This window comes from Salmo salar, unplaced genomic scaffold (assembly GCF_905237065.1).
Source record: "Salmo salar unplaced genomic scaffold, Ssal_v3.1, whole genome shotgun sequence".
Classification (NCBI taxonomy): domain Eukaryota; kingdom Metazoa; phylum Chordata; class Actinopteri; order Salmoniformes; family Salmonidae; genus Salmo; species Salmo salar.
This window is the reverse complement of record NW_025547587.1, coordinates 702,501-719,826: the sequence shown is the minus strand read 5'-3', so window position 1 is coordinate 719,826 and position 17,326 is coordinate 702,501. Positions and strand designations below refer to the sequence as shown.

Genomic DNA, 17,326 nt, shown 5'->3' with positions numbered 1-17,326 from the left:
GCTGCCCAGAGAGGACAGGCTGGCTGCCCAGAGAGGACAGTCTGTGCTCACTCTGCTCCAGGGGAGAGGTAGAGACAGAGTTGTATTTCCTATTACACTGTGACAAATACTCAGACCTAAGAGAATATTTCTTTCCCAAAATTATAATTCAATACAAAGAATTTGAAACTATAAAAGATGAGGAAAAATATCAAATATTTATTGGGTGAAAAGCCAAAATGTGTCCTCCTGCCTCAACTTGAGGGACAGCCAGTGAAAAGTGCAATGTAATGTGGATAATATTTCCCATCTTGTTTTGTTTTGTCTTTCATACCAGGTCATGTGTCTTCTCAGTCATGTTGACACTGGTCTACTACCGTCGCTTTAATGTATTGTTGTTCTGATTAATATTGTTGTTGTAGTTGCTGTTAATGGTGATCCCATGTCCACTACTACTATTATTACTGCTGTTGGTACCACCTTTTACTTATATATAAATATATATTTGATATATATATATATATAAATATTTTTATTTTTCTATATGTACACTTTGACAATGTAAGTAATAATGAACTTACCATGTCAATAAAGTCAATTGAATAGAATTGAATTGAGAGAGGGGGGGGTGTGAGGATACATGCAAATCATCCATATAGAAGTGTAGAGATGCGTTTGACTCGAGGGGCTGTTTCCTGTATCTGTGTTGTAAGAAATATTTAACAGCGTACAGCACTATTCTCATTCCAGTGAGTAATAAGGAGAATGTGTTACTGCTACCACACACACACACACACACACACACACACACACACACACACACACACACACACACACACACACACACACACACACACACACACACACACACACACACACACCACACACACACACACACACACGAAGGTGGCCTGGGAACAGGTTAAGAGTGGTTTGTGATTTCCTGTCTCTGTCATCGCGACTGCCCACCCTCCATCTCTCTAGTCTGACCACGAACCTGTTTAGTTTCCATTTAGTTTCCATTTAGTTTCCATCTCCTGTTTAGTTTCCATTTAGTTTCCATCTCCTGTTTAGTTTCCATCTCCTGTTTAGTTTCCATCTACTGTTTAGTTTCCATCTCCTGTTCAGTTTCCATTTAGTTTCCATCTCCTGTTCAGTTTCTATCTCCTGTGTAGTTTCCATTTAGTTTCCATCTCCTGTGTAGTTTCCATCTCCTGTTGAGTTTAGTTTCATTCTGCTCAGTATGATTAATTTGCTTCTGATTGAAACGACAGACTGTGGTCTATCTTGGGTTAGTTATAAAAATCTTTGTTCATAGTTTATCGAATCCCATTGTGAGACTTTTTTTTTTCTCAAGTGGACACTATTTGGCATGAAAACCACCATTGATTTTGATAGCCATTCTCACTCAGATATTACATTAAAGATGTCATACGTCATTACAAAATGTGTAGTAATGCAAGAGATTAATTTTAAAACTTAGAAAGCCCCCCCAAAAAGCACAGACGTGGCCCTGAGTAGAATAGAGTAAAATACAATAAATAGAATAGAAATTCCCCAGTATCTGATTGGTTTTGTTAAAAGTTTCAAAATTACACAAAGAAAAATGTCATAATAGTTCATAATAGTTTTCTCCAAAATCTCCTCATTCACATTTTCATAGCTATACTATATTGGGGTAGAGAGAAGAGTGACTCTGTTTTTGTGTACAGCACCGGAGGCCAGTTGCTACGGGTAACGGCTTTAGTGACACAGGTAAATTGTTCTCTCATCTCGTATGTCCGGTACGGCTTTTACACCACTGTTTACGTTGACCGATACGAGTGATATCGATCTGATAAGGATCCGGGAGTCTTTTGTACCGAACATTAGTCCACTAATCGGTCAACAAACCTTTGGAAGTGTTTTGAAGTCGGCCCGGTGGCTCAGCTGAGTATCCGGAAATTATCAGGAAGTTAGTTCTACTACACGTTATGTATGTGCGCAATCAAACACCTATTGTTTTCATGCAACCATTTGGGCTGTAGACTATGAAATATTTTCTTTCATGCAACAATGTTGAAATGTACAGAAAAAAAGTATTTCGTAAACAATGTTGTTTAGTCTAACAACCTGTCACCTCTTTTTTTTTTTTTGGCTATCTATTCGCAGGTTAGCGTTTTTCGTCCTGGATCTTGTTCTGGAGACAGCTCTGCAGAGTGGTCACTAGCTGGGACCAAATCATACAATCTGATTTTAAACCTAACCCTAACCTTAACCACACTGCTAACCCTAATGCCAATTTTTGTTTTGACAGTATAGCCATTTTGACATTTGCAGCTGGCCATTCAAAGGGGAAATCACTCAGTACTGCCTCCAGGACAAGACTCATGACAATAAACGTCAACCTGCTATTTATTCGTCAGGTGATGTGAGTGTGTGTGTGTGTGTGTGTGTTTATATATATTTATGTATAGTGTGTGTGTGTGTGTGTGTGTCATAGTGTGTGTAGCCTAGTGTTTTTTCTATAGAGTGTGTGTTATGGTGTGAGTCTGTTATAGAGTGTGTGTTGTAAAGTGTGTAATATAGACTTTGTATTATCAGTGTGTGTAGCCTAGTGTGTGAGAGTGTCTGTGTTGTAAGATATGCGTGTTGCAGAGTGTGTGTTATAGTATGTTTAGTATGTGTGTGTGTTATAGAGTGTGTGTTGCAGAGTGTGTGTAGCCTAGTGTGTGTGTGTGTGAGAGTGTCTGTGTTGTAAGATATGCGTGTTGCAGAGTGTGTGTTATAGTATGTTTAGTATGTGTGTGTGTTATAGAGTGTGTGTAGCCTAGTGTGTGTTATTATAGTGTGTGTCATGGAGAAGTATGAGAACTTGGGTATGGTCGGTGAGGGAAGCTACGGCATGGTCATGAAGTGTCGTCACAAGGAGAACGGGAGGATCGTGGCCGTTAAGAAGTTTCTGGAGTCAGAGGACGATAAGACAGTCAAGAAGATCGCCTTGAGAGAGATCAAGATGTTGAAGGTCAGTTGGAATTTAATAGATTAGAATCAAATAGAACAGAATCAAATACAAAAGAATCAAATAGAACAGAATCAAATAGAACAGAATCAAATACAACAGAATCAAATACAACAGAATCAAATACAACAGAATCAAATACAACAGAATCAAATACAACAGAATCAAATAGAACAGAATCAAATACAACAGAATCAAATACAACAGAATCAAATAGAACAGAATCAAATAGAACAGAATCAAATAGAACAGAATCAAATACAACAGAATCAAATACAACAGAATCAAATACAACAGAATCAAATACAACAGAATAAAGTATAATATAATAAAATAGAACAGATTAAAATAGAACAGAATATAATAAAATATAATAGATTAAAATTTATTTGAATAGAATCAAATAGAATATATTGAAATAAAATAGAATAACTTTATTCTTCCCAGAGGGAACTTTAGTTGTGGCAAGTCGGATAAGATGTAGAGATATATTAAACAACAACGTAACCACATAACATACTGTGTACCAGGAATCGGCAACTGGCGGACCCCTTTTTTAGGATTATGAAGTCAGTCGGGGTGTCAACCTACTGATGAGAGTTAAAGTAGTAGAACACACAATGTGCAATTTCAAAATGTTAGTTGTTTATCAGCGGTTTTAGCCCATGTCAGAAAAATGACCGACCGGGGCGCTCCCATTGATTTTGTTAGTCACACTCACTCAAATATCATATTTTTTTTTAAAGAAATTGCAAACATTTCTCTCCATCTTATGGCAAAATGTGTCGAATTTCAGAAAACTTGCTTAAAACTGCAAAAATAAAATCTATGCCCCATGGCAAAATGTGTAGAATTGCTGGAAATTAACTCAAAAACGTTTTGATTGAGATAATATTTACCAATGTACTGTACATGTACATTTGCATTTACATTTGAGTCATTTAGCAGACGCTCTTATCCAGAGCGACTTACAGTAGTGAATGCATACATTTCATACATGTTTTTTTTTTTTTTTTTTTCTGTGCTGGCCCCCCGTGGGAATCGAACCCACAACCCTGGTGTTGCAAACACCATGCTCTACCAACTGAGCTACAGGGAAGGCCAATGTAGGTAGGGGGTGAGAAGCAGAAAGTCTGGGTAACTGTTTAATTAACTGTTCAGGAGTCGTATGGCTTGGGGGTAGAATCTGTTCAGGAGTCGTATGGCTTGGGGGTAGAATCTGTTCAGGAGTCGTATGGCTTGGGGGTAGAATCTGTTCAGGAGTCGTATGGCTTGGGGGTAGAATCTGTTCAGGAGTCGTATTGCTTGGGGGTAGAATCTGTTCAGGAGTCGTATGGCTTGGGGGTAGAATCTGTTCAGGAGTCGTATGGCTTGGGGGTAGAATCTGTTCAGGAGTCGTATGGCTTGGGGGTAGAATCTGTTCAGGAGTCGTATGGCTTGGGGGTAGAATCTGTTCAGGAGTCGTATGGCTTGGGGGTAGAATCTGTTCAGGAGTCGTATGGCTTGGGGGTAGAATCTGTTCAGGAGTCGTATGGCTTGGGGGTGGAATCTGTTCAGGAGTCGTATGGCTTGGGGTAGAATCGATTCTGGAACCTTTTGGTCTCAAACTTGGCACTCCGGTATCACTTGCCGTGCAGTAGCAGAGAGAACAAACTGTGACTGGAGTCTATGACAATTTTTAGGGCCTTCCTCTGACACCGCCTGGTATCTAGAGGTCCTGGATGGCAGGGAGTTCGGCCCCAGTGATGTACTGGGCCGTACGCACTACCCTCTGTAGCGCCTTGTGGTCGGATGCCAAAGCAGTTGCCATACCAAGTGGTGATGCAGCCAGTCAAGATGCTCTCAATGTTGCAGCTGTAGAACTTTTTGATGATCTGAGGGCCCATGCCAAATCTTTTCAGCCTCCTGGTGGGGATGAGGCGTTGTTGTCCCCTATTCACGACTGTGTTGGTGTGTTTGGACCATGACAGATCCTTAGTGGTATGGACACTTAGGAAATCCGTGTCCGAGGAGCTCTCCACTACAGCCCTGTTGATGTGAATGGGGGCATGCTCGGCCCTCCGTTTCCTGTAGTCCACGATCAGCTCCTCTCATCATCGTCGGTGATCAGGCCTACCACCATCGTGTCTTCAGCAAATTTAATGATGGTGTTGGAGTCGTTTCGTGGGTAAACAGGGAGTACAGGAGGGGGCTAAGCACGCACCCCTGAAGGGGCGACAGGGTTGAGGGTCAGCGTGGCGGAAGTGTTGTTACTTACGCTCACCACCTGGGGGAGGCCCGTCAGGAAGTCCAGGATCCACTTCCAGAGGGAAGTGTTCAGTCTTAGGGTCCTGAGCTTAGTGATGAGCTTGAAGGAGACTATGGTGTTGCATGCTGAGCTGTAGTCAATGAACAGCATTCTCACTGAGGTGTTCCTTTTGTCCAGGTGGGAAAGGGCAGTGTGGAGTGCAATAGAGATTGCGTCATCTGTGGTTCTGTTGGGGGGTATGCAAATTGGAATGGGTCTAGGGTTTCTGGGATAATGATGTTGATGTGAGCCATGACCAGCCTTTCAAAGCATTTCAAGGCTACAGATGTGAGCGCTATGGGGCGATATTCATTTAGACAGGTTACCTTGGCATTCTTGGGCACAGGGACTATGGTGGTCTGCTTGAAACATGTGGGTATTACAGACTGGGTCAGGGAGAGGTTCAAATTGTCAGTGAATACACTTTCTTGCTGGTCAGCACATGCTCTGAGTACACGTCCTGGTATTCCATCGGGCCTTAGCAGCCTTGTGAATGTTAACCTGTTTAAAGGTCTTACTCACATCGGCTACGGAGAATGTGATCACACAGTCGTGTGGAACAGCTGGTGTTCTCATGCATGGTTCAGTGTTGCTTGCCTCAAAGCGAGCACAGAAGGTATTTATTTAGTCTGGTAGGCTCGCGTCACTGGGCAGCTTGCGGCTGGGTTTCCCTTTGTAATCCGGGATAGTTTGCAAGCCCTGCCACATCCGACGAGCGTAGTCTTAGTCCTGTGTTGAAGCTTTGCCTGTTTGATGGTTCGTTGGAGGGCTTAGCGGGATTTCTTATAAGCGTCCGGATTTGTGTCCCGCTCCTTGAAAGCGGCAGCTCTTGCCTTTAGCTCAGTGCGGATGTTCCCTGTAATCCATGGCTTTTGGTTAGGATATGTACGTACTGTCACTGTGGAGACGACGTCATCAATGCTCTTATTAATGAAGCCGATGACTGATGTGGTAAACTCCTCAATGTCATCGGATGAATCCCAGAACATATTCCAGTCTGTGCTAGCGAAACAATCCTGTAGCTTAGCGTCCGCTTCATCGGAACTCTTCCGTATTGAGCGCATCGCTGGTACTTCCTGTTTGAGTTTTTGCTTGTAAGCAAGAATTAAGATGATGGAGTTATAATCAGATTTTCCAAATAGAGGGTGAGTGAGACTTTTGTATGCATCTCTGTGTGTAGAATAGAGGTGGTCTAGAGTTTTAGAGTACTCTAGAGTATTAGAGTATTATGGATCCCCATTAGTTCCTGCCAAGGCAGCAGCTACTCTTCCTGGGGTTTATTATGGATCCCCATTAGTTCTTGCCAAGGCAGCAGTGTGCCCTCAGGCCCCTGGCAGTGAATGGCAGTGAATGGCAGTGAATTGCAAAACATTATAACAGTATTTCTGATTGTATTCTCAACTCACCATCATATACTGTTAATGTGGGGCTAAGATAGTCCATTTCAAATTAGTCTGACGTAATTTATCTCATCGCACCAGCACTAATGAGACGGGTGTGTTTGATGCATGTCGCGTCGGAGCTTCTCAAAGTCAAGGGGGCGTGGTCAACAGTGTGCACCTCATCTCTCCTGTCACATCCCACCTGGATCGATATTTGTTTTTGATGCAGACGAGAGCACTGATTCAATGAACCAAACCTCCTCCATAGTAACCCATTAATGCGTTGTCTGCGGCATTCGGTCACATGACAGCTCGATCAGCTGTTCGATTTCACTTAGCAGCATGTCAACTGAGCCAGGATCACAGTCAAGTGGATTTCGCTGATTGGTTCACACATCCTATAGAATGTTTTTGTGTTTCCCCTGCATGTTCAGTTTGTTCAGTTTGTCATATATGTCTATTACACTGTCAAGGAGACTAATTTTCATTTCATTACTAAGTCAGCAAAGTCTGTTTTTTTACATCCATTGTGAATGACAACAGTTCCTCTCTCAATTCCCCCCCAAAATCTTTCCAACACTCCCAACCAAGCCTCGGTGTGAAATAGAACATCGTCATGCTCTGATCTTATATCTCCACATAGTTTAGCAAACAGACGTGTCCCCATGTAGTTTTGCAATCTAGGGTTTCCTGCTGTAGTGGTGTATTCTCAAATCAAATCAAATGTTATTAGTCACATGCGCCGAACACAAATGGTGTAGACCTCACAGTGAAATGCTGACTTACAAGCCCTTAACCAACAATGCAGTCTAAAAAAATATGCATAAGAATAAGAGATAAAAGTAATAAGTAATTAAAGAGGAGCAGTAAAAAATAACAATATATACAGGGGGGTGCCGGTACAGAGTCAATGTGCTCAGCTCTTTTGCCGCCAGTTTCTCTCGGTGTATCCATATTAGCTTAGTGGGTGTATGTATCGTACAATGCGTCCATATGGCAGAGGGAGACACATTTATAACTAGAGTGTAGAGGCCTGCCCGCCGTCCCGACCATAGATGGAGCCCCATCTGTACAAAAGCCCACCATTCCATCCCATGGAATCTGTTTTTCGTCCGTATAGCCACGCAGCACACTGAACATCCCCTGTACCGTTTCATGCTCAGGAAGCAGTGAGACAAAACAACATGTCTTCGTGAATAGCATCCCCCGACATTTATAGCGAAGAAAAGTCAATGCATGGGAATCTCGGTGCTCACAGCTAACGTCCATTTGGAGAGTATAAGGTGGGGAGTTTTTGAGTTGTTCAGTCAGAGTTAGACATCCGGGAAAAATATAGATGAAAACTGTCTTGGTAGATAGTGTGGTCTACAGCTTATCATGAGGTCCTCTACCTCAGGTAAGCAGAACCTTGGGACTTCCTTAATATTAGAGTTTGCGCACCAGCTGTTGTTGTTTACCAGACGCAGTTTACCAGATGCAGCTGTTCTGCCTTGCCGATGTATAGAAAAAACAGCTAGATTTATATTTTCCATGTCCTTGTTCAGTCACGACTCTGTGAAACGTAGGATATTACAGTTCTTCAGATCACTTTGATAGGATAGTCTCCAATGGAGCTCATCCAGTTTATTTTCTAGTGATTTCACGTTCGTCAATAGAACGGAGGGTTACTCGCCGTTGCAGTCTCCGTAGATATCCCGCACGCCAACCTCTATAACTCCGCCTCGGCTTCCTCTGAGTGACGGGGATTTGGGAGTTATGTCCTTCGCCTCCGATTTGTTGAAATAAAAGTCCTCATCCAAACCGAGGTTAGTAATCACTGATGTCCAGAAGCTCTTTTCGGACACATGAAATGATGGCCGAAACATTATTTATAAAATAGTAAAGATCAGTGCAAAAAAAAAAAAACACAAAATTGTTCAGGAGCTGGTAAAACGGCGGCCATTCTCTCCGGCGCCATTCTCTCACAGACCCGGACCCGGAAGCCACTGTGGCCCCTCATGATGAGGTTTTTTGTGACCCCCCCCCCCCCCTCTCTTCAAAGTCCATTCTTGCCCATTCCTGACATATACAAATGCTAACTAAGCAATCAATGAAAACAATCAAACAATCCATTATTTGTTCCCCCCTTTTCTCCAGCAACTGCGCCATGAGAACCTTGTCAACCTGTTGGAGGTGTGGAAAAAGAGGCGTCGCTGGTACCTGGTGTTTGAGTTCGTAGAACGTACGGTTCTAGATGACCTAGAACAGAGTCCAACGGGACTAGACTACAGCCGCCTAAGAAGATACATCTACCAGATACTACGGGCTATCTCCTTCTGCCATCAACACAATGTGAGTGTGGAGTGTGGAGTGTGTGTGTGTGTGTGTGTGTGTGTGTGTGTGTGTGTGTGTGTGTGTGTGTGTGTGTGTGTGTGTGTGTGTGTGTGTGTGTGTCAGAGGAGGCTGGTCGTAGGAGCTATAGGAGGACGGGCTCATTGTAATGGCTTGAATGGAATTAATGCAACGGTATCAAACACATCAAACATATGGAAACCACATGTTTGACTTAGTTCCATTTATTCCATTCTACCCCCAAAAAATTGGAACCCCTGTTTTCAATACTCTAGCACCCTCTCCTTGCGTGGTTAACGACACTGTTTTTATGAGATTGGTGAACACATTGGTTAGGGATCTTAGACTATTCCTCCATACTAATGTATATATGAATGTATATATGAATGTATACAGTGCATTCGGAAAGTATTCAGACTCCTTGACTTTTTCCACATTTCCACACTTCATATTCCACAAAAACAGGTTTTTCGAAATTTTTGCAAATGTATTAAAAATAAAAAACAGAAATACCTTATTTACATAAGTATTCAGACCCTTTGCTATGAGACTCGAAATTGAGCTCAGGTGCATCCTGTTTCCATTGATCATCCTTGAGATGTTTCTACAACTTGATTGGAGTCCACCTGTGGTACATTCAATTGATTGGACATGATTTGGAAAGGCAAACACCTGTCTATATAAGGTCCCACAGTTGACAGTGCATGTCAGAGCAAAAACCAGGCCATGAGGTTGAAGGAATTGTCCGTAGAGCTCAGAGACAGGATTGTGTCGAGGTACAGACCTGGGGAAGGGTACCAAAACATTTCTGCAGCATTGAAGGTCCCCAAGAACACAGTGGTCTCTATCATTCTTGCCAAACTGAGCAATCGAGCAAGAAGGGCCTTGGTCAGGGAGGTGACCAAGAACCTGATGGTCACTCTGACAGAGATCCAGAATTCCTCTGTGGACATGGGAGAACCTTCCAGGAGGACAACCATCTCTGCAGAACTCCACCAATCAGACTTTTTTGGTAGAGTGGCCAGACGGAAGCCACTCCTCAGTAGAAGGCACTTGACATTCCGCTTGGAGTTTGCCAAAAGACACGTAAAGGACTCTCAGACCATGAGAAACAAAATTCACTGATGAAACCAAGATTGAAATCTTTGGCCTGAATTTCAAGCGTCACGTCTGGAGGAAACCTGGCACCATTCCTACAGTGAAGCATAGAGGGAAAGATGAATGGAGCAAAGTACAGAGAGATCCTTGATGAAAACTCAGGACCTCAGAATGGGGCGAAGGTTCACCTTCCAACAGGACAACGACCCTAAGCACACAGCCAAGACAATGCAGGAGTGGCTTCGGGACAAGTCTCTGAATGTCCTTGCGTGACCCAGCCAGAGCCCGGACTTGATCTCTGACATCTCTGGAGAGACCTGAAAATAGCTGTGCAATGACGCTCCACATCCAACGTGACAGAGCTTGAGAGGATCTGCAGAGAAGAAAGTGAGAAACTCCCCAAATACAGGTATGCCAAGCTTGTAGCGTCATACCCAAGAAGACTCAAGGCTGTAATCACTGCCAAAGGTTTTTTCAACAAAGTACTGACTCAAGGGCCTGAATACTTATGTAAAAGTGATATCTCAGTTTATTTTATTTTATAAATTTGCAAACATTTATTAAAACCTGTTTTTGCTTTGTCATTATGGGGTATTGTGATGACATTATGGGGTATTGTGATGTCATTATGGGGTATTGTGATGTCATTACGGGGTATTGTGTGTAGATTGATGAGTAAAAAAACTATTTAATCCAATTTTAGAATAAGGCTGTAATGTACCAAAATGTGTAAAAAGTCAAGGGGTCTGAATACTTTCCGAAGGCACTGTATTTCCTATATGTTCCAGGAAGGGACATCAAGCCAGAGAACATCCTGGTATCTCAGGGTCAATCTGTGTGACTTTAGTTTGATGTATTCTGAACACAAAAATAGAAACGCAACATGTAAAGTGTTGCCCCCATGTTTCATGAGCTGAAATAAAAGATCCCAGAAAATGTTCCATACACACAAAAAGCTTATTTCTCTCAAATGTTGTGCACAAATTGGTTTACATCCCTGTTAGTGAGCATTTCTCCTTTGCCAAGAGAATCCATCCACCTGACAGGTGTGGCATATCAAGAAGCTGATTAAACAGCATGATCATTACACAGGTGCACCTTGTGCTGGGGACAATAAAATGCCACTCTAAAATGTTCAGTTGTCACACACAATGCCACAGATGTCTCAAGTTTTGTAATTGGCATGCTGACAACAGGAATGTCCACCAGAGCTGTTGCCAAAGAATTTAATGTTCATTTCTCTACCATAAGCTGCCTCCAATGTTGTTTTAGAGAATTTGTCAGTACGTCCAACCGGCCTCACATACCACATGTAACCACGCCAGTCCAGGACCTCCTCCTCCGGCTTCTTCACCTGCGGGTTCTTCTGAGACCAGCCACCTAGACAGCTGATGAAACTGTGGGTTTTGCACATCCAAAGAATTTCTGCACCAAACTGTCAGAAACCGTCTCAGGGAAGCTCATCTGCGTGCTCGTGGTCCTCACCAGGGTCTTGACCTGACTGCAGTTCGGCGTCGTAACTGACTTCACCTTCGATGGCCACTGGCAACGCTGGAGAAGTGTGCTCTTCACGGTTGAACCTCGATTTCAACCAGCTTGTACGGCATCGTATAGGCGAGCGATTTTCTGATGTCAACGTTGTGAACAAAGTGCCCCATGGTGGCGGTGGGGTTATGGTATGGGGCAGGCATAAGCTATTGATGGCAATTTGAATGCACAAAGGTACCGTGATGAGATACTGAGGCCCGTTATCGTGCCATTCATCCGCCGCCATCACCTCATGTTTCAGCATGATAATGCACAACTACATGTCGCAAGGATCTGTACACAATTCCTGGAAGCTGAGAATGTCCCCGTTTTTCAATGGCCTGCATAATCACCAGACATGTCAAACCTGTTTCCTATATATTTACTACATGTTTCATATATATTTCCTATATGTTTCCTATGTTTCTTGTATATTTCCTATATATTTCCTATATGTTTCCTATATATTTCCTATATATTTCCTATATGTTTCCTGTATGTTTCCTATATGTTTCCTATATATTTCCTATATGTTTCCTCTATATTTCCTCTATATTTCCTATATATTTCCTATATGTTTCCTATTGTTTCCTATTTGTATCCTTTTTGTTTCTCCAGATCATCCATAGGGACATCAAGCCAGAAAACATCCTGGTGTCTCAGGGTGGTGTGGTCAAGCTGTGTGACTTTGGGTTCGCCAGGACAATGGCTGCACCAGGAGAGAATTACACGGACTACGTAGCAACACGCTGGTATAGGGCCCCAGAACTACTGGTGGGGGACACCAAGTACGGGAAGTAAGAACAAGGATAGAGACAGAGTGAGGGACGGGGAGAGAGACAGAGACAGAGAGAGAGATCGAGAGAGAGAGAGAGAGATAGAAAGGCAGAGGGAGAGAGAGAGACAGAGAGAGACCGAGAGAGAGAGAGACAGAGAAGGGCAGAGACAGAGAGAGAGATGGAGAGAGACACAGAGAGAGGAGAGAGAGAGAGAGAGAGAGAGACAGAGAAGGGCAGAGACAGAGAGAGAGACGGAGAGACAGAGAAGGGCAGAGACGGGGAGGGAGAGAGAGAGAGAGAGAGAGAGAGAGAGAGAGAGAGACAGAGAAGGGCAGAGACAGAGGGAGAGAGAGAGTTTTTTAGTTTTTATAAAACCTTTATTTTCTAATCAATTATTAACATAAATAATGACATACTGTCTTTTCAGAAATGAAACACCAAATGTAATTCCTAAAAAAAAAAGACAAAAATACACAAAAAATACTAAAATAACAACAATAACAAAAATAATAATTGAAAAACTAAAGAACCTATACATTCAACTTATTTCTCCAACAAAAAATAGTTTCCCCTCCTCTACAAAACAAAGCGCTCCTTCGTATGCCCACTTCTCCTCAAACAATGGGAGATCTTTTACAGCTGAGTAGAACTCAAAATCCACTTTTATTCTTATTTTCACTAATCCTTTAAAAACACATCTTACATCCTGCCCATATCCCGTTTCTATCTTATGTTTCCTACTCAGAAAAATGGACATCTTTGCTTGTCCCAAAATAAAATTTAACAGTTGACATTTTCTTTTCTGTTGCTTTCTATATTGAAACCCCAAAATAAAAACAGTGTTATTGAAAATCTCCCCTACAGCTTTAAACAAAGACTCCAGCATCTCCAAGAGAGGTTTTATCCTCTCACACTCCATAAAACAGTGAAAAATGGTTTCTCTTATATTACAAAAAGGACATCCAGCTCCAACATCTGAATTAATAACAGATACAAAAGCATTAACTGCAATGATGCCATGCAAAACCCTCCATTGCATATCACCAGTACCCTTTTGTAACGGTGGCTTGTACAGTGCTCTCCATGCTGGCTTTACCTTGTCATCAATGCCCAATTTTACCCTCCATGGAGTGTCTTTTCTAGTTTTCAATGTATCTTTATTCAACACCTTGACACCTCCCCTATATAAGTCTTTCCCATTCACCTCATCCAAACCCACCTCTTCCAACCCTCTCAAATCCAGTAATATCGCCTTTCTTTCTGACTCTGGGATATTTGGTGTAATCCCTAGTCTTGGAAATGAGACGTCTTCATCTTGTACCTTCTTCTTGTGGCTATGAAGCATACCCTGCTCTTCTGCTGACAAAGCCTTCCTGCAGCTTCCCAGCAGTTGTCCTACCATCCTTTCCGACCTCACCCCCAAATGTTCAGCCACCCGTCTTCCATCCATTAAGGCGGGCCCAGCCATGGCCATTAACTGTTTTAAGGTGATGATTTTGCCTTTCACCAGAATCTTGGAAAAAATGTGGAACAGCTGCAGTTGTGCAATCAAGTCTTGCCCCATACACCAGAGGTTCCTCCAACAGCCAATGCACTGACTCCGCTGAAGTTCGTCTGGACACCTTCATTATGCTCCACACCCTAAGAAGGCCTCTGTAAAATCGGAGGTATTCCCTCCCTAGAAATCTGGCTACTATCAACCAAAAATAAAGCTTTCTTTAAACCTAATCCTCCAACCTGCTGTAATACAAGACCTGCCACCCCTCTCCAAACCACATTTTCCGGTCCATAAAGCAACCTTTGAATAAACTGCAACCGGAAAGCAGCAGCCCTACTAGCAAGATGTACAAGACCTTGTCCCCCCTCCTCTTTTGACAAATACAAAACACTTTGTGGAACCCAGTGATATTTATCCCAAAAGAAATCCACAATTATTGCCTGTATCTTAGCCAGAAGGCCAGATGGTGGTTCTAAAACTGACAACCGATGCCACAGTGCAGAGGCAATCACATTGTTAACTATAATAGTGCGCCCCCTATATGACATACGAGATAGCAACCAACGCCATTTCCTTATCCTCCCTTCCACCATTTCAACCACCCCAATCTAATTTTTTTTCCATAGTCCCCTCATCTCCCAGGTACACTCCAAGATACTTAAAACCTCCCTTACACCATTCCAGCCCCCCTGGCAAAGCCATGATCCCTCCAGACCATTCTCCAATCTGTAAAGCACAACTCTTTTCCCAATTTACCTTTGCAGAGGATATTCCCCTAAAACGATCAACCATTAGACTCAAACTACCCACCTCCTCTTAATTTTTCACTAAAACAACTACATCATCAGCATAGGCTGAGAGACGAATAGGAGGAATATCCCTTGAAAGGTACACCCCCTCAATGCGACTTCTAATGCTATTTAGTAGTGGCTCTATAGCAATGGCATATAACATTCCCGACAAAGAACATCCCTGCCTAATACCTCTACACACTTTAAAAGGAGCACTCAAACCACCGTTAACTTTCAATACACTTTCAATGTCACCATATATCACCTCTATCATGGCAATAAAACCAGAGCTGAACCCAAACGCCTCCAAAGTGTGCCATAAATATTGATGTTCAACTCGGTCAAATGCCTTTTCCTGATCAATTGAAATTAGACCAGCATCCAACCCAATAGCCCTAGAGACGTCCAAAAAATCACGAATCAGAGAAATGTTATCCCCTATCTGCCTGCCGGGAACACAGTAGGACTGGTCCGTATGTATGATCTGCCCCATCACCTCCCTCAACCTGTTGGACAAAGCCTTTGACAGGATCTTATAATCAGTGCACAATAAAGCCACCGGCCTCCAGTTCTTCACCTCCCTAGGGTCACCCTTTTTGGGCAGTAGGGTGAGGACAGCCCTTCTGCAGCTTATTGGTAGTAACCCTCCGGTTAAACTATCATTAACTACTGCTAGCCAATCCTCTCCCAACATAGCCCAAAAAGACTTAAAAAAATCAACGGGAAGCCCATCAATACCCGGTGCCCTTCCATTTTCCATGCCTTTTAATGCAGTGTATAACTCCTGCAAAGACAATGGTTGCTCAAGCTCAACCTGAGCTTCTGCAGCCACCTGTGGGAGTCCATCAAGGAACTGCTGTGTCACTTTTTTATCCTCTTTGTACTCACACTTGTAGAGCTCAGCATAGAACTCTACTGCCCTCTTTCTAATTTCACTAGGTCTAGTGAGCTCTTGTCCAACAGCTGATTTGAGACAATGAATAATTTTTCTTTGTCCATTCTTTTTCTCTAAACCAAAGAAACATTTGGATGAGGCATCCATTTCAGAGATTCCCTGAAACTTACTTCTCACCAATGCCCCCTGTGCTCAGATACCCAGCAGGTCTGCCAATGCAGCTTTTTTCCTCTTGAGGGCCTGAGTGTGGCCTCGATCTCCTGTGGTCTCAACCAACGTCATGAGTTCCACTATTTCAGTCTCTAGGGCTTTCATTGATCTGGTGATATCCTTGGTGACATTCCTCGTGTATTGCTTACAGAATTGTTGAATCTGGATTTTCCCTATATCCCACCGCTGTTGAAGGGATACAAAACTGGCCTTTTGAGACCTCCACCTCTCCCAGAAAAAACTAAAACATTTCCTGAAGTGAGCATCACTCAATAAAGTTATGTTAAAATGCCAGTATGCGCTTTTAGGTTTTACATCGTTAATGAACACCACCTCTGTTATTAAACAATGATCAGAAAAACCCACTGGGGTTATCACACTTGATTTACAGACCTGGGATTGATGCTCAAAACAATAAAACCTATCTAACCTGGCCATAGAGATGGTGTTCTCTCTCACATGCACCCAGGTATACTGCCTTGTGCCTCCATGTTGACTCCGCCAAATATCACACAGTTCATTTGATACAATGAGACGTTTTGAAAAAGTCCTTGAGGCTATATGAGGTTCTTTGTGATTTCTATCTAAATCACTGACTGTGCAGTTAAAATCCCCAGCAATAAATAAATAATCTTCATTGTTACATTTCTCAATGGTATTTGATAATGTCTCTAAAAAGCATACCCTCTCAACTGCCACCACTGGGGCATATACATTTATCAGACACATAGTGATGTTTTCATACCTTACTCTAACTTTTAATAACCTCCCCTCAACTACCTCTTCAACCTCATATGACAAAGGCAAAAACCCTTTTGAGAACAAGATGGCCACACCCCCACTTTTTGAGTTTTTATGACTACACACCACTGTCCCCCCCCCCACTCCTGTTGCCACATAACTTCATTTTCCAAATTACTATGCGTTTCTTGTAGAAAAATTCTGTCACTTCCCTTTCCCCTAATTAACTCATACACTATGGCTCTTTTTTTAACGTCTCTTGCCCCATTTACGTTTAAAGAAGAACTCTTAAAACTGCTCATGGATGAAAAAAAAAATACAGAGGAAGACCCAGAAACCACATCTCTTTACAGAGTTAAAGCTGCGATTGAACTCTTTCATTTTCTTTTGAATTTTCATCACTTATCACTCTCGTGACCACTTTCTTGAGTCTAGCAATTTCAGGGCTTGTCAAACCTCCCCCTGTTATTTTTGACATCAGAAACTTTGCTGATTCAATAAACAATTCACTTTCAGGGAAAAAATATGTTACATTATAATCCTGCATATATTTCTTCCCTTTTGTCAACTTCAGAAATTGACGTACCTTCTCAATCCCATACCTCCCTTCCACCCCATTTATCTCACTATTTTGTTGTGACGCGTCAGATGACTCACTCTCGCTATCCTCCCCAGAAGAAAACTCCATCTCTACAACCTGTTTATCTTCAAGTGAATTATTAATCTCTACCTTCCTCTTGGAATTAGACCCTTCACCACCCCTTACATTCTTCCTCTTACTTCTCGGTACTTTGAAAACAGCTGCTT

The 17,326-nt window shown here is 42.5% G+C and overlaps 1 protein-coding gene across 4 annotated transcripts in view; it reads left to right on the top strand.

The window, feature by feature from the left end:
- Positions 1–1,716: 1,716 nt before the first annotated feature.
- Positions 1,717–17,326, top strand: part of LOC106578160 (cyclin-dependent kinase-like 2) — a 31,643-nt gene continuing 16,033 nt past the window's right edge. For 2 of the 4 annotated variants that reach the window (XM_045711399.1, XM_045711396.1), the window contains exons 1-4: positions 1,717–1,954; positions 2,131–2,983; positions 8,786–8,980; positions 12,224–12,402. In XM_045711399.1, the coding sequence (XP_045567355.1) occupies positions 2,816–2,983; positions 8,786–8,980; positions 12,224–12,402 (542 nt within the window). In that variant the 5' untranslated portion in view covers positions 1,717–1,954; positions 2,131–2,815. The remainder of the gene's footprint in view (positions 1,955–2,130; positions 2,984–8,785; positions 8,981–12,223; positions 12,403–17,326) is intronic. The other 2 variants (XM_045711397.1, XM_045711398.1) reach the window with 2 other exon arrangements.